Genomic DNA, 25,564 nt, shown 5'->3' on the forward strand with positions numbered 1-25,564 from the left:
GGAGCCCATCTGCTCTGCAAAACTAACCTCTCACACGCTGGGTACGAACTGACCTTTGAAAGCTGTGCTGTAGTTTACGTAGGCAAGATTCAAATCCAATTGGTACCTGATGGGCAGGCAGGTCAAACAAAACAAGCGATTGGTGCTTTTGAGCCAATTTCCATATGCACCAGTACAACAGGAGAATCTTTCCAATCAACAGCCTTTTCATTAACGAAAGACTAGTCACCTCAGGGTACTTCCCCCATCATTACCACACCATTAATAGCAAATTCAAACGGTATCTGTTGTAATGGCCATAAAGAAACATAATTCAATTTCAACTTTGCCCATACTCCCACAATCCATGACAAAGCACTGATCCTTGATCAAAACCCACACTTAGCTTAAATTAAAGAACAAAAATAAAAAATAAAAAAAAAAAAACAGAAAAAAGGAAATTTCTAATTGCACCAAGATCATCACTGCCTTCCATATCTCAATTTACACTTCTCTTCCCCCATTAACAGCTCGCAGACACGTTTTCATGAACCAACTGGTTACCTTTCTCACATTTCCTGGTATCAGATCAAACATTATCGACCCTTATTCGAGGAGGAAAGTACAAGAAAAAAAACACATTGATTTGAGAAGATTAACAGCACAATAGGAAGGAGCTACTGGTTTTATTTAGTTACCTTCTACAGAGCATTAAGAAGTGGCATCTCAGAGAGACTGGAGTTAAAAAACTTTGTGAGTAGTTGTCCAACGTTTACATCTAGACTTGAAGTGTTTCACACTTCGTTATGGCAAACCTGAGGCAGCTCGCAGTAGAAGAATCGAGTCTCCCTGGACAGCTGTATGTTGTATTTTAAAAAAAACTTAGCTGCTGTTATTTTTCCCTCCCCTTTTAGGCTGAGATGTTTTGTTGTTTTGTTCTTGCTTCAGTAACGGGCCTCTTTATGCAAGTTACATCTGGAAACAGACAAAAGCCAACTGCCCAGCAGTATTGGAAAATTAAAACATTGGGTCAGACTCCAACGGACTAGGAAGCCAAAGGTCAAAGCAGCATTAAATCATTAGTTTCCCAGCTGCCACCAAGGCATGGAGTTGACCTTTGATTTTTTAAGAAGTGGTCCAAGCAATTTTCTGGTGGCAATATGGGCAATCTGGCACACTGGAATATTATCCTTAAGAAGGGTGGGGGTGGAAAGGAGTTTAGGTCTTGGAGGCAAGAGATTAAACTAACCCTTCAGTCCCTCCAGACAAAGTTTACTCTGCTAAACTGTAAGTGCAACTAGTGAATATGAAATTATTAAACTGTAAAGCAAAGACACTCAAGCATTTGAATCATTCAAGTAACTTCTTCATTTAGTAGGGAGAGCAAGAGGAATTTAAGAACATAACGAATACATTCTAGAGAATACAAAGAATATTGTATTTATTTCCTTGAATGGTTTAAGTCCAGAAATTGTGTTGGAAAGCCCCTTTTTTAGCAATACGCTTGAGATAGGAGGACATGGTTCTTCAGATGGAACAACGAGAGCACTTTATTTAACACAGCTAAGGCAGCAAATACAGAAAGCAAAGGCCAGTTTACTGTGTTGTCTTTCTCTAGTCTCCAGAACATTAAATTTTATCTACTGCTGTCCTCTGGTTGTAGTTCCCAATCCAGTTCTTACACATAGCCCTGCTGAATGCAATGGCTGCACACACAGAATTCTGGTCTGGCTGCATTCAAGTTCCTAGGAAGGAGTTGGTTTTACTGCTGCATGGCAAAAAGCAGCCCAGGTATCAAAGTGGTTTCTGATACATCAAAGTATATTTGAAAAGCATAATTGATTCTACATCAGCAGCTGAGCACACGCACACACAAAACAGCTTGTTTGCAATCATCTATTAAGAGATTTGTGTGTATTTTAAAAGTGTGCATATTTTTAAAGCATTTTCCATCAATTTATTTACTATAAAAGGGTCACCCAGCCCATACCTTACTGGTAAGAAAAGTAAAAGTAAAAGCTACTACTTTTCTCTGTTTCAGGGAGCAGCAAGTTGTCCAAATAGAAGAGCTTCCTCCCCATCCTGTGCCCCAGTGCTAGGGGATTAACTACTGCCAACTCTTCCCACGAGACGCCAAGAGCCACAGCAGTGCCTTTAGGCATGGACTGAGCCACACAGGCAGGGGTGCAAGGAAGGTGAAGTATTCCCTGAGAACTGAAATCAGCCATTGATGGCGAGTGAAAAAACACGCTCTTGCTGTTCTTTTTACAATCAGTATTTTCACTGCCCATCGTGAAACACACACCACCCTGTACAAATACCTTAGTGACTAGGGATGGGCAGGTCAAGATCTGGGAAGGTTCAAATACAGCCAGTAGAAAGTAACAAGCCCTGAACACAGACTCACCACAGGAAATGAGACCTGTCTGCAGAGAGCAACTGTTGTAATGCTCAAAGCAATGAAAACATACTTAAGTCCGCGTTAGGAACAAATGCTACCTGAAACTGTTCTGTGGAAGACCACAACAATAACTTCTCAAGGAACAGCAACTTCACAGTTCAGCCAGTTGGCAAATCAAAAAGCTACAGATGAGTTGTTTATCTTTTAACTTTTCTGCAGATACTCAACTTCGATAGCACTAAAGAACTGCACACACCAGATGCTTTTTGTCACAGATGCTTGAAGACTCCACCAAAACCTTTCAGAGAAAGCCAGCTCAGTTTTCCTTGGTAAGCACTCCGGTTTAGTGCTACAATGTGACAAGCTCAAAATCACCTCCAAGATACCATTTAAGAGTTGCATTCATTCCCAGCAACCTGCATGTTTCCTAAAGGGAGGACGGGTTCTACCACCACAGCTTTCCTTCTTAAGAGGGAAAGGCCAAGGTTTACATGAGATCTACAAGCTACAACTTTAAATGAGAATTAACTCTTACAGCAGTTGCTGTGCTGCCTTCTTGTCTACGGTCCTGAGATAGGTGCAAGACATGCCAAACTAGAAAATATAGTTCTTCAACGCATAGATCTTGTCCACATTCCTTGCTTTCCAACTTGTTTTCACACAGAAAGCAGTCAGTCACCAAATGACGTTATTTTTTTTTAGGATTAGGTAATGGAGGAGATTTCTATAACTGCAGTTGCACAATTAGGTACCACACCGTGATGTAGCTTCTGCCACAAAAACATGGAATCCACCTATCTGCATACAGCCTTCTGATGGCCATATCGATACGAGTGAGACAAGGTTCTGCCCTCTAAGCAGCAGCCTAATACTCACCAGTGCTACAAGTAAGTAATTCGCTCTTAAACAGAGCATGCCATGGATGTTAAACAATATGGTAATCATCCAGGTGACTGACTAGACCTCTTCTGCCTGCTACATGAAAAATGCCTTCTCCACTTATACTAGAAAAACTTCCATTGGACCTTCATTCTCATTTCTGAATGGAACATTGCCAGTGTTTAAGTTTATAGTAGAAGAGAACACCCTAAAAATCAAATCAAAAGCATTAACAAGAAATTATCAGAGATTAACTCTAATACATTGATTTTTCTCAAGCATCAAGTCTCAAGGGTGAAAATTGTCTATAAATATACATACAGAAGTTGAATCTGAAAATAGTTAAAAGCAAACAGAACATTCTTGATTGATGAATGTAATGACTGCCAATACAGTCCATTGAGATAATACATGAGGACAACACTATGCAGTTATCCCCAAGCACCTCAGCTGAAGCAGCTCATTCAATACCACCTAATGGCAATAAGAGACCTTGTAGTCTCCCTACAGTGAGCTTCGGAAGAAAGACGACCAGCCCTCTGGAGTTAGACCAGAGGTCCCCTTTCTGCAACTGCATGTTCCTCTTTGCTACCGTGCGTCTTATCACGAGAGACAGATGCTGGGGGAGCTGCTGAAGAGAATAACAGGCAGCAGCATAAGTCAGGGACAATAGCCTGCACATTTGGGTGTGGTGGCCAACAAGAACCAAAAACAACTACTTAATGCAGTCCTGGGCACAGCTGAAAGCACCCACCCCATCACGTTCCAAAACACCTTCTGGGAGAAGCAGGAGAGATACAGCTCCTCCAGACCTACGTATGGCGCTGAAATGATGAGCCTGAACTCTCCTCCATGCAAATAGTTTTGCTTGGTCTGTTATCAAGCAGGTAGCAGACCCACTTCCACCTACCTCCACAGTGATACTTCTGTGAAAGGATCTCTTGCTTCCAATTCCTTTGCACACATAGCAAGAAGTGGGCTTTGTATTGGGTTTCTTTTTGCTTGGTCCTAACATGCTGCTCTTCGGGAAATGAGAAGACATCAATCATCAGATTTTTTTTTGACTCAGAGAATGATCCTATAACTCTACCTCAGGGTAGGAACCAGAGTGGATTTCAGTGGTTCCTCTAAAACAAACGTTTAGTAAGAGCTAGTAACTCTCCAGTTTTAGGAAGACAGACTTGGCAGACTCCGTGGACTTTCCAGTCACACTGTCCCTCTCTTGCTCCATGGGAGTTTCAGTTTCACTAAGAACAGAGATTAGTCTGGTTTTGATAGAAGAACTACATCAAGATACTTTATGCTGAGGATCCACTTGTAGCACTGTCCTTTCTGACACTCAGAAATGCATGCTCAGGTTTGCATTTTGAGTTCCATGAACCAGCTTTCTGGAGCCATTCCCCTAGAGAAGACAAAGTGGTGCGCCAAGGCTGAGCCCAACGCAGGCAGCCTAGGGAAGCACAAAGTGCTCCTGGGAGTGGCCCTGGCAACCCAGTACTTCTCTGATCTACAAGGCCATGAACATAAAAAACAACTTATCAGCTGGCATCGTTATTCACAGAAACAACACAGGTTAAGTGATTTATTTCCAGGAAGTGTTAAATCCAACCTTGCCTTCTCTCCTGCTTAGAGAAAAACAAAGGCTGAGATCTTCACCTCAAGTGCTAAGAGGAGAACCTATCTGGGAAACTGCAGCTGCACATACAGGTCTGATGAGAAGCAGGCCTTTGCTTCAACTCCATTGGTTTCCTTCAGCTTAGTTCCCTCCTGAGGGCTGCCTTTGGACAGCGAGTCAAAGCAACCCTCTCTGCTGGAACTGCTGGGAAGTTTGGTTCAGCCACCATTATCAGGTAGGAAATAAGGGAGTCATCCAAGGGACCCCTGGAAGATGTGAGCAAAGCACTTCTTCCTGACATAATCAAGGCTGGCTGGCAGCAGACTCTTGTATCTAAAACGTCAACAGCTCCCTTAAAGGTCTAACAGATGTCAGCAAAAATAAACACGGAGTTCTCTTAGGAGGTACCCTATATGACCTCATTAATACCTTCCCCTACTGACATAAAAAAAAAAACCACGTTATATGCAATATTATCAATGCTGCCTTACCTATGATGGAGAAGTTGAATACAGTGCTCTAATCTGGTAGATCAGTAGCAGAAAGACCCTGCTAGGTAAAGCTTAACTGTGACCTTTAGAAACAAAACTGATCTTGCAGGAAGTTGCATGCTTAAAAAAAGTAATTCCAGTGCAACAGGCACTCAAGATGCCTGAGATCTGGAGCTAATACAGACCAGGAAGGGATTTCTTTTCTTGGGGGAAAAAGGGAGGAGTCAAGGAGGGGAAAAGAAAAAAAAAAAAAAAGAAAAAACTTACTAAGAATGTTAACAGCAGACATTATATCTAATTTCTTTGCATTCCTTCTCCCCCTCCTTTTCCTCCCATTTTTAAAAAACAGGAGCAAACTTGTGAGTTAAGGATTCTGATCAATGCAACATGTTAGGAAAAGAGAGCAGGAGGTCAAGAGGAAATGATTAATCCTGTGCAGAAGACTGGCAGGATGGGTCCTGGAATGGCTTAGCAGAACAATGCCCCCACTAATAAGCAGGTCAAAAGACCCTTACAGTGAACAGAAGTCCCAGCTACACTGTACATGAATATTCTTCCCTTACCCCCAAGGTTACATTTGTTCGTTAAAGTCTGAATCAGAAAGTAAAACTGGAGTTGAATTAGTAAGACAGGTGAAAAGCTGTGGTGCCAGACACAAGCATCAAATCTGAAAGACAAAGAATCACAACTTGGCACGTCTAAATGATAATAGCTGTATTCTAATACAGTATTCACAGGAGGCCACAGTAAGCAGAGGAATGGGGGAAACCTCACCATTACAGATTTCAGTTGTAAGACTGACAGTGTTCAGCTCATGGTGCAACCAATGCTGCCTCTTGATAAAGCCTGCTCGTGTGTTACTAAGTGGAAAAGGCCAAGCAATTTCACTGCAGGCTGAACTTTGGATGTGAAGCTGCACATGGTTCAAGGTTTATTCTGAGAAATAGTTATTTAGCATTGAGGTTAGTTGCAATGTAATCCTGAGGGATTCTCAGCCCCTGGTAATTATCCCAATCGCAGCCTGTTCCTCCCTTTTAGCATCATCAGCATTGTAAAGTCTTAGGGCTGCAATGGGGAAGCAGCCATACAAAGTCAGCTTTACTTTCATAAAGATTAACTTACAAGAAGCGTTGCCTACTCCATGATGCAGCACTCGGCACGGCCCCACAGGTTTATGCTTGTAAATATACAGCTGAGGTTTCACAACTGCTTCAAGGCATGACCCTCCTATTAAGAAGCAAGCACCCTCTTTTGCATGCTCTCGGCTCTTTGTGAACTCCCTCACGTGAGCATTAGCATCTTCTTGGTGCCATTGGGGAACCGATGGGCTGAAAACTACCCTGAAGGCTGTTCAAAATGCAGTTTGGTGTGATTTGATGGGAAGTTAACAGGGAAGACAGTCTTTTACACCTGGAATAGTGACAGTGTGCGAGCAGCCAGCTGAAGAGGAAGAGGGGCCGGGCCGCCCCTCCTCCCACGGCACGCACTTCGCTCCGGCCATCCACAACCATAGCCCGAAGGAGCCAAGTGGTGGGGAGGGAACGCCCTCCGGCAGCACTGCTGATTGCCTTTGTATCAGCAAACAGCCTCCATTTTGAGGAGCTGAGGGTTTATGGGCAGCCTGGGAAGGCCAAACCTCAGCCTTCGACGACTAGGAATGTAAGTGTCAGATCCGTACTCGTGCTTTCCAACACGGGCCGTCATTAGTGCCAGCACATGCTGCTTGTGCGCACAGGGCGCATTTACCCGCGGGCCACTCCTCCAGCACCCCGGGTGCTGAGCCCCTCCTCCCACCCGCGGAGCAGGGGCTGCACACACAGCTGAGGGCAAGGAGCACAGGGTGCCTGCGGCCACACCGGGCCCTGCACCACAGTCTTAGTAAATCACCCTCATAAACCTCACTAATTTTACTAAGTTGAAAATGAAAGCCAAGGCTAGGCAGTGTGATGCGTACATCATTTTAATCTATGCTCTTTTATCCCGCCCTATTCTATTTTCACTCTCCTGGTTCCGACAAAACCCAGCACGTGAATCCCACCATTTCCACAGGCACAGCCTACTCCAGTCAGTGACCCTTGTACTGCTGACAATCACATACCAGGCCACCCAATAAATCAAAATTTATCTCCTCCAAGCCAAGAGGATACTGACTCATTTATTAAATTCACTGTTTCTGAATCTAATTCCCTATTCACATTTTCACAAGAGAACATGTTGAAAACATTCCTTCTACATTTAGCCTGAGCTACTAATTTACAACAAATTCTGCACCACATGTTAAGAGAGGTTGCCTCTTTAAACACATCCTGGTCAAGTGTTGGCAGTCTCTGTTGACAAAAGCAAGCTGAAGAAAGAGGCCTGAGAGAGCAAGGTTAGGTTACATCACTGCACAGAATCACAAGTTTTTCAGCAACACATGGCTGATGAAAGGTAAAGCACCTGTGAGCTAAGCAGGTGACATTTTGCACCTAATGTGCGAATACATAGGCCAGCCCTGTGTGGCTGGTTCAACAAGCCAAATACAAGGATGTTAAAGAGCCAAATAATTGTTATCTGAAGCTCGGCACACGTGCTGAGTTCAGTGCAAACATCCATTTTACTCTGCTTCCCCACACAAAAGCACGAAAAGTAGATTCCAAAGTTCAAGCACTTACTAAGGGAAACACGGAAATGAAATCCAGAAGAGAGTCACCATAAGCAGTGGTTTCTCCAAAATTTAGAGAACCAAAGTTGTTAGGCAACAGCTCAGTGACAATGCTATTTAGGCTGCATTTCCTATCCTTAATACTTTGCTCATATTCCACAACAACCACTAATCAAAAGCTAGCCCCTCAGAAGAGCCAGGCTAACACACGAGTCATGATATAATTGTTTTCTATTCTACACTTAAGAAGATACTGTCCCCAAGAACAAATAAACTTCAACTATAGCAGAATGTTACGAATATGATCAAGCTACATTACCCCTCCAGTCTCGAGCCTCAGCTAGCTACCTGTGGAAAACACAGCCCCCATGGGTCCCAAGATTATAATCCCATTCCTGACAGCCAGATAGTCATTGTCCCAGCCTTCATCCTGAACTCCCCAGAACAGCAACTAGGCTGTCCTCCATCATCCCTGCTTAGACTTTTCTTGATACTCACCATCTTTCTTACACCACAGCTCCCATAAAACAGTAGTCGGACCCCAAATCTTGTCCTTTTTAATACAAGTACAAGCACTACCGCTAGTTTAAACATTCTGTGGAGTTGCAGACCTTTGAATTCCATCCCAGTCTCCTCTTTGAAGCTTTCCCCAATGGCTGACTCAAAGACAGGGCCTATAAAAAGAGTTTATTTCATCAAACTAGAAGTGGTAGGTGGGGAAACAGCCCTGTGAACATCACACTTAACTCATTAGACTAAGTTAAGTGTTTTGCAGTTTGAGTATTTTGTGGAGTCGGGGAAGAGAAGGCATACTTATCAGCCCTAAGATTGATTTAAAACAGTTTACGGAAACGGGCGGAAGCAAGTACAGGGCTTACTTTCAAATATGAAAAGGAACATATCTTCTTATTGACCCTGTAGTCACATTCTCTGCTGTTTTTCCTTAGGACCATCTAAACAAGACAGATGTAGGCTCTACTGAGGCAGCAGCTGAAGCCTGAACACTGGAAGGCACTCAGGAGTGGGGGTGGAAGGGAAAAGAGGGAGAAGAGAAGAGGAAGCCATTTGGCTATAAAAAGGATCTTTCTTTCCTGTTGAAATGCAACGGTAAAGAGTGTCAAAATGGCTTAAGGGTGGGGAGGTCAAACATGTTTTGAGATGTTAAAAAACTCTAAGCTCTGTCAGAAAAGACTGAAAGAAATCTTAAGGTAGGTTTTTGTTCTTCTCAGAATTGTTAGCCATCATAATAGCTGCAAGCAATCCTCATCTGTGGTCTTCTTTGTCAAAAAAAGACCTCGAATTATTCAGTTAAGATTTTATCTGAAAGAATTTCTCACTACAGAAACATTGCTAGGTAGCTAATTTTTAAGCCAATCCTCTCTTCAATAAGCCTCCATTTTAAAATTAGTACTGCTTATATAGCATGACTTAACTCAGCAATATTAAAGACGCTGGGAAATACATGCTAAGTAGCAGTTTTATTAAAAAGGGACAACACTATTCTGAATAATGCCCATTTACTCTGTATGCTATCAAAACTAAGCTCAATATACCTTTTCACTATCAAAAAGCACAAATATTTTAGGAACACCGGGGACTGGCAGATTACTTTTGCCATTTAAGAATGAAATTTCAGAGCTCTCTTAAGCCTTAAGATTCATGAAGAAGACGATTAAGTGTTTACAGAAAGACAAGATGTGAGGAAAGGCTTTCTAAGATTTATTATCTTTCACCCTTTTTTATTTCCTTACTCTAAAATCTGCAAAAATGCATAAAGCCTGCATGGTGAAACCGTATTTGCTATGGCTACAGTGCCTGCAGCCAGCTTATTTTCTAGTTTGTATTGTAGTGATATGAGATTATCCTTTTTAACCCAGAATAAAAAAATATAGTGACATGAAATAAGAGCCACTGGAACACAGACTGGCAGCCTGCTTACTGAAAAGAAAACCAGGCTCATCCTTGCTCTCTCATAGGCCAGTTATTGAGGTTTTGCTCTACAAAGCTGAAGAGCTCCCACAAGAGACCCCAACACCCAACTCAGAAGATAGACTTGAAAGTTCCTTCACAGAACAGGAACTTGGAATTATTCCTGTCTCATCTTTGTTAATTGCGTACAATAGGGATACAACAGAGCAAAGCCACACCTCCACCATGACATCCCACCCCAAAGTTACACACTGGATGTGGGTGAGAGTGTAAGAAGACTAAATACATTTGGAAGAGGGTTTTGAGATGCGACTTCTGAACAGATGCTGCAAACACATACCCACCACTGTCCCTATCATAGAGCTTATGTAGCACACCAAAAAATAAATTCCATTTGCTAACACAGAAGTCAGGATGTTTAGCAACCTGACAATCCCATTCTACCACTGATGTCTTCTCATGTTCTCTCAGCACCTTGTCTCTTCCTTAAGTTTCTGCATCTGTATAATCAAAAAATATTAGGATGTTATAATCACAAAATAAACAAGAGAGTTAGGCAAAGCAGACTGCAATAACGAAAGAGAATAAATGGAAGGCTTACCCCTATCCTGGGCTCGCCCACAAAACACCAGCAGAGGCTATCTCTAGAAGAGATCCTTGCCCACTGGTAGCCAGCTCTTAAATAGGTCTAGGAGGGATGCAGCCAGGCTCCACCCCTTCCATCACACAGGTGAATTGCCTTCACCTGTGCTCCATGGCTGACTCAGTGCTCGCCTCAGGTGATCAATCAGAGGTTCAGGCCGTGACTCAGCAGTTTCCATACATGCATCTAAAATCTTCTACACGAAGTAGGGGATTGTGCTCTCGGATACGGGTGTTACTGCTCTGCACCAGATAGTTCTGTGTGAATCATTCCTAGAGATGTGCCATGTCAGACTTCTCCCTCACTCTGTCAAGTGTGAAGTCCTCCCAGCACTCAGCTGGATTGGCTTGTTTGGACTAACAAGCATTGGATGATCCTCAAGGTTGGTTTCCTAGCTTCAGTTTTGGTGCACTGACTGGGCCAAAGTCAGCCTTTTCTACGCATTTTCAGGAATTAATCATCACCACAACCAAACACTTGTCAGCATAACACGAGATACATACAGGAAGAGACAAGACTGCTTAAACCAACAAAATTCGGGTAGAAGTGCAACCTTCCTCTTACTTGGGAAGTGTTCATGAATTACGGATAAATTATAACCTCACACAATACTGGTAATACCGAAGATGTATATTTAGAAATTCAAGTCAGCTTCACTGAAACTTCTATTAGAAACGTAATTAGAAAATGACCCTCTTTCTCCAGCTGTAAACAATTCAGAATCAATATTTTTTACTGGAAACAAGAACAGTGGGAAATACTTTGTCAGTTCCTTCTTAGGGAAAATAAAGACTGAATCCCCTTATGCTAGACATCATTACTCTCAAATGCCAGTACTGCTGCCAAAATTATTTGGTCATCTAATTTAGCAAGAACACAAACCCATCCTAGCCCAGTGTTTAAGAGATGCATGCAGAGGTAGATCAGAAAGTTGAGTTGCTAGAACTAAGTTCCAATCCATTATCTTTTTATTCTGGGGTAAAATTAGTAAATGAATAACATTTCCATTCAAAAAAATCTCAAATCTATATAGAGTATGACATTAAGACTTTGACAACACCGATACCCACCCAACTACTCAGAAGTCATCTCAAAATATAGCGATAAACTAAAAAGTATTTGCTTTTTAAAAGGTCAAGGCAAAGATGACCAAGAGATGACAGAGTCTCTATCTGGTAAACAAATAAGAATGGTTCTTGTAGTGTAGGAAGTCCAGCTACTTGAAGTTGTGACAGAGCAAAGGAGATGCAGATTCTCAGCTGCTCTTCTTCCCCACTGCAGTTAACCAAGAATGAGCCTGAAGAAGCTATCAAATTTAAAGCAATTTTTTTTTAAAGTATCAGTAGTAGTATATTACTGCAAACATCCAGGTTTATAGTAATTGAATGCCCGAGGTGGCAGCATTTTAAGTTTTAGTAGCTGCTGTTAAATTAAGAGGTTGTCAAGGCAGTTTTAACTTGACAAATGATTCTCAGTTTTACAGAACTCAGATTTTAGCTTTTTTTGTTTCTGACTTAGTTACAAAAGAGGAAGAGGAACTGCATAAATCAGTACTTAAATTTCACTCAGAATTTAAGCTAGCCTAAGGAAATCCCAAGACTGCCTCACCTCTAAATTTTTAACATGGTTATTGAACACTGGAAGATGAAGTTTCAGTTCACATGTTCAGTGCAAAGGTCACAAGCTCTGCAAGACCATGATCAGAAACATTCCAGGGCAGTGTTGCTTAATTCATGGCAACAGCTTTATTTAACAAAAGCACTCAAGGAATGGTTTCTCTCCGTAACTCCATATGGGATCAAACATGAAACAACTCAGCTTACTTCAAGAAGTGGCTTCTTTGACCACATGAGAGCAGGGTATTTTGAGAATTCATTTGCTTGGTTTTGATTCTTTTTTGTTGTTGTTGTTGTTCTGTTTAAACTTTGATTTATAAAGATTTTTCTTTCCAAAAGCATTTAGACATATCTAATAGTAGTGGAAAAAAAGTCATGCGATACACATTTGGCAAGAATTTATCCCCTGCTCAGAAAGAAACATACATGAAATGGGGAATAACAACCCACACCATTATATTCTGACTCTCACTGATTTAGTAGAAAGAATATTTCAGCAACAGCCATTTGCTCTTTGTGAGCTGTTGGCAGCAGTTTGCGTGAGTTAGATAAGTTTCCTTTCTTAGACCACATGTGTAGTATTTCATATCTTTTCACATCATATCACCCAAGATGCATGTGCTCCTTCAGTGGAATATACACACCCAGAACAACATCTACAGCTGTGGAAGCCACTTTGGATATCTCCCAGTCTATGAGGGCAAGGAACTATATAGCTGTCTGTCAAGCCCAGTCTAGCCACAGAAGCCAAACGGAAAATTGCCAGTATTTCTAATATGAGAATCCTCTAACACAGGTGGCAACTATTTCTTTACACATATACACCTTAAAATTTCCTTATGAAAACTATAAGCCATAATGTAAACTGCCTCAAAGCAAGGAATAAACCAATTTGTCAGAACTCTCAGAATTCCCCCAGAACTGGCAACCAGATCTGAATTATAAAAAGTACATTCTCTTTAGTACAGCATATTTTCATTCTAAAGTAAGCTACATATAAATGCACATTAATTTCTGGAACCATTCTTTCTTATGCTAGAAAATACCTGGAAGAATAAGCGACATTTCCAAGACAGCACAGCATTTCATTGAATCTCTCACCTGCTGATAGCATATTTGGATAGCACAGTCATCTCAGCTGGGAAGTATCGCTACACTCAATTCTTTGTTTTGGTGTTTGTTTTTACATAAAACACTTCCTTTTTCTAATCTACCCCCTAGCTTATGAGAAATGTTTCCTTTTGTATTTACACTTTAGAGGGCACTAAAAGGAATTTAATCTTCAAAGTAAAAACAGATGAAAATGTTTTCTATTAGAAGATAAAATTTCACGTTGTGGATGTATTCAGTTGAGACCATGTTTTTGCTATTACTCATGCTAGAAAAATAGGTGTCAAGGAATAGGACACACTTCAGGGCTTTCCCATGCTCATTTAGGATACAAATTAATTAGAAAGGACACCATGTAAACCATTTATTCTATAATTGTATAGGAACATCCACACTGAAGACCAAACAGCAATTCTGACAGGACACTGGCTCAATATACTATTCTTAGATTAACTATATAATTTACCCTTTATTTAAGGAAAAAAAAAATCTTACTCTGCTAGAAAATACTTCTAAATACTACATAAAATTGTATTTATTTACAAGTATACTGACAATACGTAAAATCAAGGCAAATTCACTAATGCTTATCACTAAATAGGAGTGAATTTGTGTACCATATTTAGACAACGACCAAAACTAGGAATAAGAAATACAAGTCACAAGAATGCTTTAATGAAAAGCAAATCATGGCCTTTGAACAAAAATTTATTTAAAGCATTTGAGTCTTAATTCTATTTCAATGTTTGGGTGGCTAGGTTTGTGGAAGAGAAAGAATTTGTGGAAGAAGGTGAAGAGAGCAAGTGTGGGCAAAAGATGAGGAACTTTGGTTGGTACTTTTTGTCCTGACTTTGTACCACGTTTTCAGCTGTTTTCTTACATTCATCGTCCAGTGTTGAGTCAGCCTGGCATTTGCTTCCTTATTCCTAGCTTTGAGCCAGCTCACCCTGCTGCTTTTTGCCATGAAGCGATCAGATACAGAATGTACAGACGGACTGGAAGAGGCTGAAGCAGAGGAAGCACTCATTCAGATGACAAGAGATTCCTGTGCCAAGTGAGACAACTGACCTGGTTAACTGCATACCAAACACCATTTCATCCCTAGGATGAATGCAGCTTCTGCCTAAACTCCACACTACTGAGCGGCTTCATTAGCTTCAACTTCTCAGCAGCTCTCTTTACTGAATGCATAGACATTAAGAATAGGTTTCACAGATGGGTTGCTGTCTACAGAACAGAGATGCTAAACTCAGATTGTTTTCACAATGAAAATGAAGCTATTAAGTTGTTTAACAATTGAAGAAATTATGATCCTTTCTGTATGACAGATTAAACGCCATCACACATAAAGGCTGATATTTCAAAATGAAGCTACTAACTGAAAGAATGGTTCAAGGTGAACGTATGTTCCAGTACAAGAAAGTCAGGGCTAAGGTTCTCCCATTTCTACTCTCAGTGTACAAGTTTTTTGGCATTGCTGACAAGAGACAAAGACAGGAGCACCAGTAAACTTGTAATTATACGTTACTCGAACCCACTTCATTGGCTCAGAGGCATACGAGAAGTAATGAAAAGAACTGACATGGAAGTGGTCAAGTAGAAGAAAAGCCTTTGGATCACATCCATGCCTGAGTATATACAGTGACACCACAAGTTTAAATGAACCCAACTTTTCAAGTCTTTGTAAATTATTATTTGTAAAAAGAGTTGTTTTAATGACAATAACGCAAGATAGCAACAGTGATAATTCTTAAGCTAGCATATGTTTTGGTGGTAACCAATTATCTTCTAAGAAAAGTCAAAGAGAGTTAAGTAAGGAGAAACCTACGTGGCTATAGTTGCTTAGATACTTTGCAACCAAACCTGAATAACTCAGTCACCTTGTTTTGCCTAAGACTACAGCAATTCCTCCAGTGAGGGGCTGCTCTGTGCCCTCCTTTCAAGCCCACATAGTTGAGAGGCTTTCTACTCTTGGTGCAAATCTAACGTACTAGGACAGTTATTAATCCTGAAGCTGGCTTTACTCACCTGCTACCTCTTGAGTTCCGATTCAGAGATACTTAGTGAACTATTTTTTGACAAGATACAAAGATAACATGACCATAAATCACGTTTATTTTGACAAGTGACAACTATCTAAAACACATACAGTAAGTATATCAAGTCTGTATGCAGCTTCTCCCTGACAAAAGCAGATCTCAAGAGTGGCTTGAGGTTTGGGGCGGATGGCCTTCCAGCAGCATGCCAGATAGCCAGATATGCAGAAAATCAGCTCAAGACCCTCCAGGCTGTTTCTATTCACAGCAGCCTACTCAGACTGCCCACTAACTAACCTCTATACTAGCCATCCCACCACCTACAGCCACAGTGTAATTCAAGTAAAGGAGTCATGCTTCAGCAAGCTCAAGGGTCAGATGTTATTTCTGTTCTGCTAAGAGGCTCAGACTCCTTGAGAAAACAGGTGATGCTAAAAGAGCAAGAGCTACCACAAAACAGTGCTGTCAATTAACACATATACTGTCTACAACTAGACTTTAAGAAAGGGCATGCTATTACCTTTTTGGACATGGTCACCTAGCACCACTTGTAACCTTGAGCTAATGGCTAGCCTATTCACTTCCTCAGTACTCCAAAGGGAGGAGGGAAAACAAAGCAGGTACAATTCATCCTCAGTTGCTGTTGTGTTGAGCATGAGCAGCACTGGGAAGACTGGGACTTCACTGTTCTAGTTCTTTCATCTCATTTTCTGCAATTCTGTAATGTTGTCGTTTAATTCTTTCAGAGAATAAGCTATCTATTCCAGAACAATGTCTGGTGGCTCGCTTTGCTTTAAAAAGGTTGTTTTTTGGTTTGTTTTTTTAATTTAAATAAGTACATAGTCCATTCTGTCTATGAAAATGCTTGTCCACACACCCAAAGCTCTTCAGCACAAGTTAACATCAAATGTGTTGTGCTGGGACACCTTTGTCATGTTGCAGCTGTTTCTACAGTGATAAGTGCATGTAGGGGATGATATCTGCCATTTGTTCAGCCTTTTATTCAGTTAATTCAGTATAACTCAATAGAGAATTTAGTTATCTGCATAGGTTTCCAAAGCCTGCTCACACTCCAGTGTGAGCATTCACTCATATCCACTTTCGTTATCCCTACAGATAGGCATTGTTGTCTGCAGGGAGATAGTTCTCACAGCAACTTCAGTCGTGTTAGTTATCAGTCATCAATTAAAGAAAACTGGGTTTCCAGTTTGCTTATGTAGCCAGAGAAACTCTGTGCTCAGGGACACACTCAGCTGGCTCATTTGGCAACCAGTTTCTTCCAGAGAAGTCATGCCTTTCTCAAGTAACATCCTTGTATGGATCAAGTATTCCTGAAATTTGAGTGACTTTGTCTAGCAGCCCGCAGACCCCCTTCACGCTCCAACTTCAATGTATTAAATCTCCAGTGCCTTTGGGCACACCATATATAGCAGTGGGGGCGGGGGTACTGCTGGGGGGGGGACGGGGGACTTAACCCTTTACCAGCAGGTTTTTCCTTTTTTTAAAGGAGAAAAAAAAGAGACGAGTTCTTTTTGTTCCCTAACAGAGTTCTTCCTCCAAGTAACAGATTCACGGTCCTACACGCACTGAAAGCGTTGTAGAGTTTTGTAGCTGACTTCTGAACAACAGAGACACAGCAACAGAAGAACCCTATAAACTTCCTTATCTTACCCCCTCAATTACACAACAGGACATTAGTCAAGGTTACAGAAGAATAGGAATAGTATCCTTGTCAGTTGAAAGACCAGTACAGACTAGTTCTGGCTAGCTATTCAGGCCTTCCTTCCAGCCTTCCCACTGGAGAGCTGCAGCATCCTACAGTTCCTTGATGCAGCACTAGGTTGGATTACAAAGCTTAAAGGCATCTACAGTGCAGATGGGCTTCAGGCTATGCTGACAAAGATTTAAGTCACTTAACTGACAATATGAATGCCATGCAGAATAAGAATCACTGAAATGAAGAGTAAAGATGGTGTTTTCAAGTTTGATAGGTGACATCTTTCTCTAAATAACAGTTTGCCTTTTGTTAACCAAGATCGGCTGAACAAAGGGCTACATAACACTAGTCCTCTGGCACACACCTGCCGCTCTCTGGACAGCAAATACTCAAGTATACAAACAGAACCCAAAACAGCCAGGGTTAAGGGGAAGATACAGCAACAAGCTGTAAGCACCATCTGATAACCCCACTGAAGATTCATATCCAAATCAGAAGTCCCAGGTAGCATTTTAACCCATCTGAGCATGTCATTTGGTCATTACATGCATGGACAGTACCTTACCTAGGGAAAGGAAATATTTACAGTAGATGGTGATTTACAATGTTGCCTGTCCACATAATGTATGGGAGGGATGAGCACATAATACCCGCTAACAAGTAGAAAGAGACAAGGCCTAGCGAACCTGACAAAATGCCTTTGAATATTTTGCTTACGCGTGGAAACCAACATTAAAGGGAAGATGATGCAACTCAAGTTTACCTATTACCTTTAGCTCACTAAAGAGGATGCACTTCTTTCCTCCCCCCAGAGCCTGGAGAGCCAAGGGCAGCAGTTGCTATCTGACAGTCCTGGAAAGCACTGGCAAAGAGACCAGCATTGGCATTTACCTGTGTCCCCTTAGTTAATGAGGCTTTTACCATAGTCACTGACACAGAAAGACTTAACTACTGAGGTTGCTACAGGAAGGCGTAAGATTTTTCACATTTCCTTGGTTAATATAGGCTATTTTCACTGCACTACTGAAGGCACACCTCACTAGCCCCCAGACTTTAAACATTCAACCCTGAAAATGATTTTCAGCCACTGCTAGCAATACAGTACTGCCTCAGGATGCCTACCTGCTGCTGGATGATAAGCTCTTTTCTCCAAGTTAGTGCTATTCTGTTGTGCTGGTGCTAAGCAAGCAGAATCACTAAATGAGAACTTTCTCATCTAAAGTTTCCATGTGAAAACTCAGCCTCTTCAAAAAATGGTAATTCACCTACATAAGTAGGAAAGCAGCTAGGACAGGACATCATCCTACCACTGCTTACCCCCTGAGGTTTTAGAAAAATGAATGCTATACATGTAAGTGAAACAGAGGAGTGGAACTCTCATTTCTTGGTGGTGAGCATGCAACTACAAATGAATTCTTGTCAAATGTATCCATAGGTAAAACGCAGCCTGGCAGAACAACACAAAACATACATTCGTAAGCCTCATGTGTGGGTACCACATTTTACTTCTTCTCATGCTGAAGAACTAGAGCATTCAAAGCTGTTCAGCATTTGTAATACATGAATGAGACTATTCACTATAGGAACTGTCACTAAACATTATTTTGTTGGGGGCTGGTAAAAGAGAGAAAGAGAGAAATAGCTTAGACTCATTTTTAGGAAACGAGGGCTTCTGCCACATACTTTGTTGTTTTTTGTTGTTGCTGTTAAGATGGGAGGGGTAAGAAGATGAACACATCTAAAAGTGCTGCAAATGGTACTGCACTGTAAAGATCAGAAGACAGTCAGTATCAGTGATTCTTTACTACATCTTTGTCCTGTGGATTCTGAAGTTGGTTTGGGATGCACAAACAACTCAACAGTGAGAGGATGACACCCATCCCAGCCCACGGCCCTCCAATGGGAGCTGTAGACAAGTCCATGTACAACAAACATGTAGAACAAGGACACACACACCCTGAGGTTTTAGAAGTAGGATGATACATTTACAACCATTAAGAGAAATCCCAGCATTGCTGAACTATTCCCATTCAGTATTCCTATACTTCAATTAAAACTTAAAATAGCATAAATGCATTCCTAAAATTTATTTAATACACCATGATGATTTTTACCACCCAAGATCACATTTTTAATTCATCTGTTGAAAGTGCATTACAGGCGAAGATAAACCCCTTCTATGGATCCTTCTCTCTGGTAACATTAGTCTCAGATTCAGTGCATAGTTAATACAGCCTAAGGTCTGTGCTCAACATGATTCTTTGTCTGATGGAAAGACACCAACAGCTCTGCAGGAAGGCAGGGAGCACGGGAGGAGAACTAGGAAGACAGAGGGTCAAGACAGTATTGAAAGAGGAATGGCACCTTCTTAATTTTAGAACAGAGGAACTAGGTAGTTTTCCTCTAAGGAAGCGTGGTCTAGCAGGCTTGTTTACATGCTCTGAAGAATTAGCTGAAATGATAAACTCCACACGTGGTACAAGACTTGTTTTCTAAACTGATATAAAATTCAGCCAGACCTTCTTTCCACATTACTGAAACAATGAAGCCTCAAAGTATAAAACTGAAGTTAAGGGAATTTTTTTTTCAATATTTCAGAAATCCACGCTGCAGTCTGTGTGCAAGCTTCTTCTGCACTCAGTACAAGTTTCTGAAAAATTTTTCCCACTAAAAAGAGTTTGTAAAAGCCCCTCAAATAGATAAGGCATTTTTATTCCTTCCAATTTACTCACTGGAAACTGTCTGAAGTCATGTTTATTAGGCCAGGAGTGTAACGATATCAGATTATCATCAGGAGAAACTTCACTGCATTTTTTCCCTAAATGTTGAGGATATTTGAATATCTGCTATACTGGAGTAGAGGAAAAGAAGACAGAGGTTGATTCCACATAGAATGTTTTTTTAAGTCCTGTTTCACACCCAGTAAAGTTAACATCCTCTTACAAAACAGGTGAAGAATAATCTCTTCTCATGCAAGGAAGAGCTAGGAGTTAAAACGCTTGCTGAGGGAAAGTGCAACTTGAAGGAATTAAAACACTTGCTGAACGCTTGAAGGAAAGCAATGCAAGGTAATTTAAGAAGTGAACTGTTTAGTAACAGGTACCTGAACATTGCATGGAAGTTTAAAAAAAAAAAAAAAAAAAAAAGCAAAAACCAAACAAAGTGCATTTGAAAAATTAAGACATTTTAAAAGTCCTTCATCATTCAAACGATACCAAGTCCACGTTACATAGACCATATAAGATGGATTAAATCAAGAGTGTTCTGTTCTCTTCACTGGGGATAAAAACTGAACAGGAAAACAAGTGTTAGAAACTAAACCCAAAATATTGTCTAAAGACTGGATGCTTGCACATGCATTTGATATCTGAAGAGAAGAGACAAGGCAAAAAGGATAAATGAAGGGTGCAGCACTGTGCAAAAACCCTGCACAATTTCTTATACATACACACTGGGCATTACACACATTCTCTTGATGTGCAAGTTCTCCTATAAAGCTAAAGCAGCCATAGCAGCTGCTCCACTGTTAATTATTATATATTGCAACTGGTGGGTGAAGGTGAAACAGCACAGAGTGCCATACAGAAAGCTCAGCATTTGGCAATGATGGCAAACCACAAAAGGGAACCATATCCAACCTACTCTTCCTTCCCAGAATCTCTTCCTCCTTTTCCCTTGCAGAAGTTCAGTTTTAGCCAGGCTCCCGTGATTCACATAAATATGCATTAATGCTAAATGACGAGTTTATTTACCACATTAACTGGTTAAAGTAGCTCATAGAGTCATCTGCTGAATGCACAGAAGCAAGGCTGGTGGGAAGAGGACAGATGCTCTCCTTTGAGCAGCCATGAAACATTAAGATAGCTTGCTCCTGTTGTGCAACCAGAGCTGCTGAAAGGAGCCAAGGTGTCAATTCAATGACCCAGGACTAGCACCTGAGTTGCACAGGCAGTTGTTTGAATTCCTCCCTCTAAGCATACACAAAAATTGTCTCTTTTACAGTCTGCAAGGCAATAAAATGTAATTTTTCCTGGTAATCTAAAGAGACAAGTTAGGAATATATGCAATTCTAGAATTCAAAATAGCCATCTAATTTCAGCCAGCCTTGCTCAAGTGCAGTATAACCCCATGAAACCATTTCAAATCACTGATCCGATAAGAAACCGCTAATGAGTTTGTGAATTAAGCTGATCATTAAAGAACCTGACCAAAGCTGTAACTGATGAAAGCAAAAGGAAAGAACAGTGTAGCTAAGGAAAAGGAGAAAAATAATTTCAAAATCCTTTCTTGAAGTGGGGGTAAGACATGGTGCTACAAGGTTTTGCCGTGTGGTCTATAAACCACTCCCAAACTGGAACTCATAAAGTAATATATGAGATCTATGGGGTCACAGACCACTAAGTTGACTGGATCTGGCAGCTCTGCACTTTCCCTCCCAAGTGTTACAAGTCTGCCATTAAAGTGTTTTGACCAACCACCACTGTTGCATCACCAAGTGATACTGAGGAAACTCCCACATTATTCAACTTGAGACTTGGGATTTATGTTTCCCACTCTTTGCAACAGTGAAGACATTTGAATTCAGGTAGTTTCACCCAAATATTCCGCAGCTATCCCAACACTTTCTGAGCATTTAACTTGGCTTGTAGTCTGATCGACGATTCTATAAAAAGAAAGAGGTGACCTTTCATTCCAAGATATGAAATAATCAGGCACGCTGACAAAAGTCAGCACATTTGATTCACTTATGGATTAGACTAAGGTAGAATCCTCTCCAAGGTGAAGTTCTACTGGCTTCTATCACGACTACAGCACTGAGAATTCCATCCACACAACGAACAGTCACATGAAAGAAGATTCCAGAGTTGCTGCAGAAGCGTTGCTACCTTTGTAGAATGCTTTGTAACATCCACCTGAAATCAAGCCTTTTCCAGGCTGCCCTGAAAGGATGTTATACCAGGCAGGGAGGTTCCACACATTAAGCCTTGGAACTGGACTAGGTTTCAAGAGCAACTTTATAGCAGATAGAAAATTTAGCTTTTGCTTTTTTGCAGAAGCAGAGTTTACTTCCTTTCCCTTCATGCATCACTGTAGTACCTGCAGGCTCTATCCACCCTGAAACCAGCACCTGGAATTTCATTTTCTTTAATACTGCTGTTACAGTAAGTCAGTCTGCCAAGTTGCCAGTGACTGTAGGCACTCACAGAGTTCAAATGAGAGCAGAACCAAATCAGAGCCTTCCTGATATCCCACTGAAGAGCATAAGTGCTCATTTTTGTACACTGAAAGTATGGATAACTATGGTGCAAATGCCCATGTCTGGCTCCGAGACTCAACACCCAGGAAGCAGCCATCCACAGTGCTGTTTCCCTATTTCACTTGTGGGCATCCCAAAAATGGGGATGTGGTAGCAAGAAAGGTATGGGAACTAGATAGAACTTGGAAAAAGACCAGACAAAACTAGAACCAAAAGGTGGGAAGCAACAGTGATGTTGGAAGGTCATGTTGAGAGGAGGAAGATAAGGGAACCAACTGTTTTGGCCCAGAGAAATGGCAGAATCAAGGTCAAGCTCTTTGCAGCTTATCTCATATAGGGTGAGGAGGATGCATGCTGGGGAAATAGAGCTCCACATCTGAGAGCTTCTGCTTCATAAGCTTACACATGACACTGCCTGTGCCTGAACTTACCTGCAGGACATTGGACTGTGAGGAAACATCCTATGCGGTCACCAGCTTGTCCACTTCATACAGCAAGCCACAATTAGAAACTACAAGGACTTGAAGTTCCAAGCTGCCATTCCAGCCATGCATTTTAGGTTAGACTTTGCTTTGTTTGGCTGTCTAATAGTGCGTTTAGGGTATCACTTAAGTACTCTCCTGGAAGGCTGCCTTTCTATTATCATGCCTTTTATGAGGCTGTAAATAGCATTCTTAGAATTAAACAAGCAATAACCCTCACTGTTTTGCAGCCACCCCTTCTCAAAAATTGTACATCTTGTCCTATATTTTCAGCAAAAGTGAGAAAGATTTACAGCATAAACTGTTCTCTACAGCCACAGTCTCACTCAAATGTTTCCCCTCGAGTTAATAATAAATACTTGCAAACACTAATCAGGCACACCCACATTAAGGAACCACCAAAACTCACCAATCAAGAACAGCAGTAGATGATTAATTCGCAGATAAAAGCTTTTCTCAACAGGGGTTGAAGGCTTGAAAGTGCTCACTTGTTTTAAAACAATTTCTCGGTCTACAGGACACAAGGACCAATCCGAGACCAATCCTAAGAGATGCGTACCCTTTTTCTCCAAGCATGCTTTTGAAAATAGAAAGCATCAGTTACAAAAATAAGCAAGCTTTTTTTCTTTCTTTCTTTTAAAGTCTTGAGTCTCCTTTGGAAGTCTTCACTTCCAGAGAAGCTGTGCAGTTTACACCAGATGGGAACACCTTTCTTCCCTTACTGGTTTAAATCTTTCCACAAGTCTACAACAAAGCACCTGGTCCCGGCCTAGGGACTCCTTTTCACGAGTGGTAGGGAATACTCAGCCTCTGCTGAACTCATTCTTTCTCTCCTTGGCCACTGGCAACTCTTAAGAGGAAAAGCTCTTCCTGAGCTTTCCAGAAAGTTCGAGGTAGCGCAGCACTGGAGGAGCTGGGCAGTGCCCGTGCAAACCGAGCGCATCCCCACGTTTCCCCAGGTTAGATAAGCGCACGCGTTTGCGAGCAGCTGTCCCACACAAAGCTCTGCGGCGTCCCAGCCCGTCCTCTGCCGGGAGGAAGCTGCTTTTAGCGCTCAAGGTGCCAGAAAGTTCCAGCAACACGCCCCGGTTGGACCTCCAGAGCAGACGGGGGGACAGCGAACAGCCATTTCCCACTTTCCGAGGAAAACCAAGTCTCAAATTACCACAGCAAGAAGCCACGTCCCAACCAAACTCACAACACTTGCAGCGCGCAGTGCAGCAGCGGCCGCCCCTTCGGCGACCCAGCGCTCGGGATGGTGCGGAGGAAAACTCCCCAGCACGGCCACCGCAACGCCGGCCGCTCACGTGCGTGGCCAGCGCCGCTCTCCTCTGTGCCGCGGGGCAACTATCCGACACGGGCGAGAGCTTCCAACGCCTTTCGGGCTCCCGAAACGGCCGCTTCCCTCCTCTCGCAGCTATCCTCCCGCCCCATTGACCCGCTTTTCCCCTCGGGCGCGCCGTATGCACAGCACCCTACACAGCAGACCCTACTAACGGCCCGCAGCCTTCCTTTCTCCGCTCCGCACGAAGGCAGCCGGGTTCCCTCCCGCCTCGTGGGGCCCCGCGGAGGGCGATGAGTGGAGGGGGGGGGGGGGGAGGAAAGGGGTGCAGCGCGGGGCGGGCGGCACTCACTCACCTCGTCGTCGTGGTGCTGGCAGTAGCTGGCCCGCTCGGGGAAGACGGAGAGGATGTTGTAGGGCGAGGCGGGGTAGGGCGGACTGAGGGCGAGCGGAGCGGTGGGGCCGGCGGAGGCGGCGGCGGGGCCGGCGGCGAAGCGCTCGATGAAGTGGTCCTTGGTGAGGCGGACGCGCTGGTGCGCCCGCACGCAGTTGTCGCACAGGTGCTCCTGGCAGTCCAGGCAGCGCGAGCTGGCGGCGTTGCCCTCGTCGCAGGAGCTGCAGCGCGGCTCGCCCTGCCGGCTGTGCGGCCGCCTCAGCAGCAGCGCCGCCGGGCCGCCGCCACCCGAGGAGGAGGACGAGGAGGCGGAGGAGGGCGCGGCGGAGCCGGCGGCGGGCGAGGAGGCGGCGGCGGCGGCGCGGTGCGGCGGCGGGCGGCCGTGGTGGCGGTTGTTGGCGCCGCCGCCCCCCGCGCCGGAGCCGGCGGCGGGCCCGGAGCCGGCGGCGCGGCCGTTCTTCTGCTCGTCGGCGGCGGCCGCCACCACCACGACGTCCAGCAGGTTGCTGAGGAGGAAGTTGGAGGAGGGCAGCGCGTCCATGCCCGAGGGCTCCGAGATCACCACCTTCTGGTCGCAGATGGGGCAGCGCAGCTTGAGCGCGTCCCCCGCGGCGGGGTGCCGCTGCGCCTCCAGGCACTGGCGGCAGAAGGCGTGCAGGCAGGGCAGGACGTGCAGCCGCCGCGCCGCGCCCCCGCACGACGAGCCGCCGCCCCCCGAGGAGCCCGAGGTCTGCGAGGAGGACGACGAGGTGGACGAGTTGGAGGAGAGCGGAGCGGGCGAGCCGCACATCTCCTTGCACAGCGGGCACACCTGGAAGTCGGCCTCCGGGAACGAAGCCATTGGTGGCGGGGGGGGGAGAGGGCGGCGCGGCCCCGCCCGGGCGGGCAGCGGCGCGGGGAGAGCGGCGCTCAGAGCGGGGCGGGAGCGGGGGGGGCTCAGCGCCGGCTCGCGGGCATCGCTCAGGCGCTCCGCCCGGCGGGAGCGCGGGGCCGGCTCCGCGCACGCGGCGTCATCGATCCGGCGCTGCGGGAGCCGGGGCCGCCGCCCGGCCCGGCCGCGCTTCGGTGTCACGGCGCTCAGTGCCCTGC

At 43.5% G+C, this 25,564-nt stretch overlaps 1 protein-coding gene across 1 annotated transcript in view; it reads right to left on the reverse strand.

The window, feature by feature from the left end:
• The window catches only part of TRIM71 (tripartite motif containing 71), a 50,517-nt gene extending 25,162 nt beyond the window's left edge, over positions 1-25,355 (reverse strand). Inside the window, exon 1 of the mRNA XM_048950633.1 lies at positions 24,438-25,355. Within this exon, the coding sequence (XP_048806590.1) occupies positions 24,438-25,316 (879 nt within the window). The 5' untranslated portion in view covers positions 25,317-25,355. The remainder of the gene's footprint in view (positions 1-24,437) is intronic.
• Positions 25,356-25,564: the final 209 nt, after the last annotated feature.

Source organism: Lagopus muta, chromosome 7, assembly GCF_023343835.1.
Source record: "Lagopus muta isolate bLagMut1 chromosome 7, bLagMut1 primary, whole genome shotgun sequence".
Classification (NCBI taxonomy): domain Eukaryota; kingdom Metazoa; phylum Chordata; class Aves; order Galliformes; family Phasianidae; genus Lagopus; species Lagopus muta.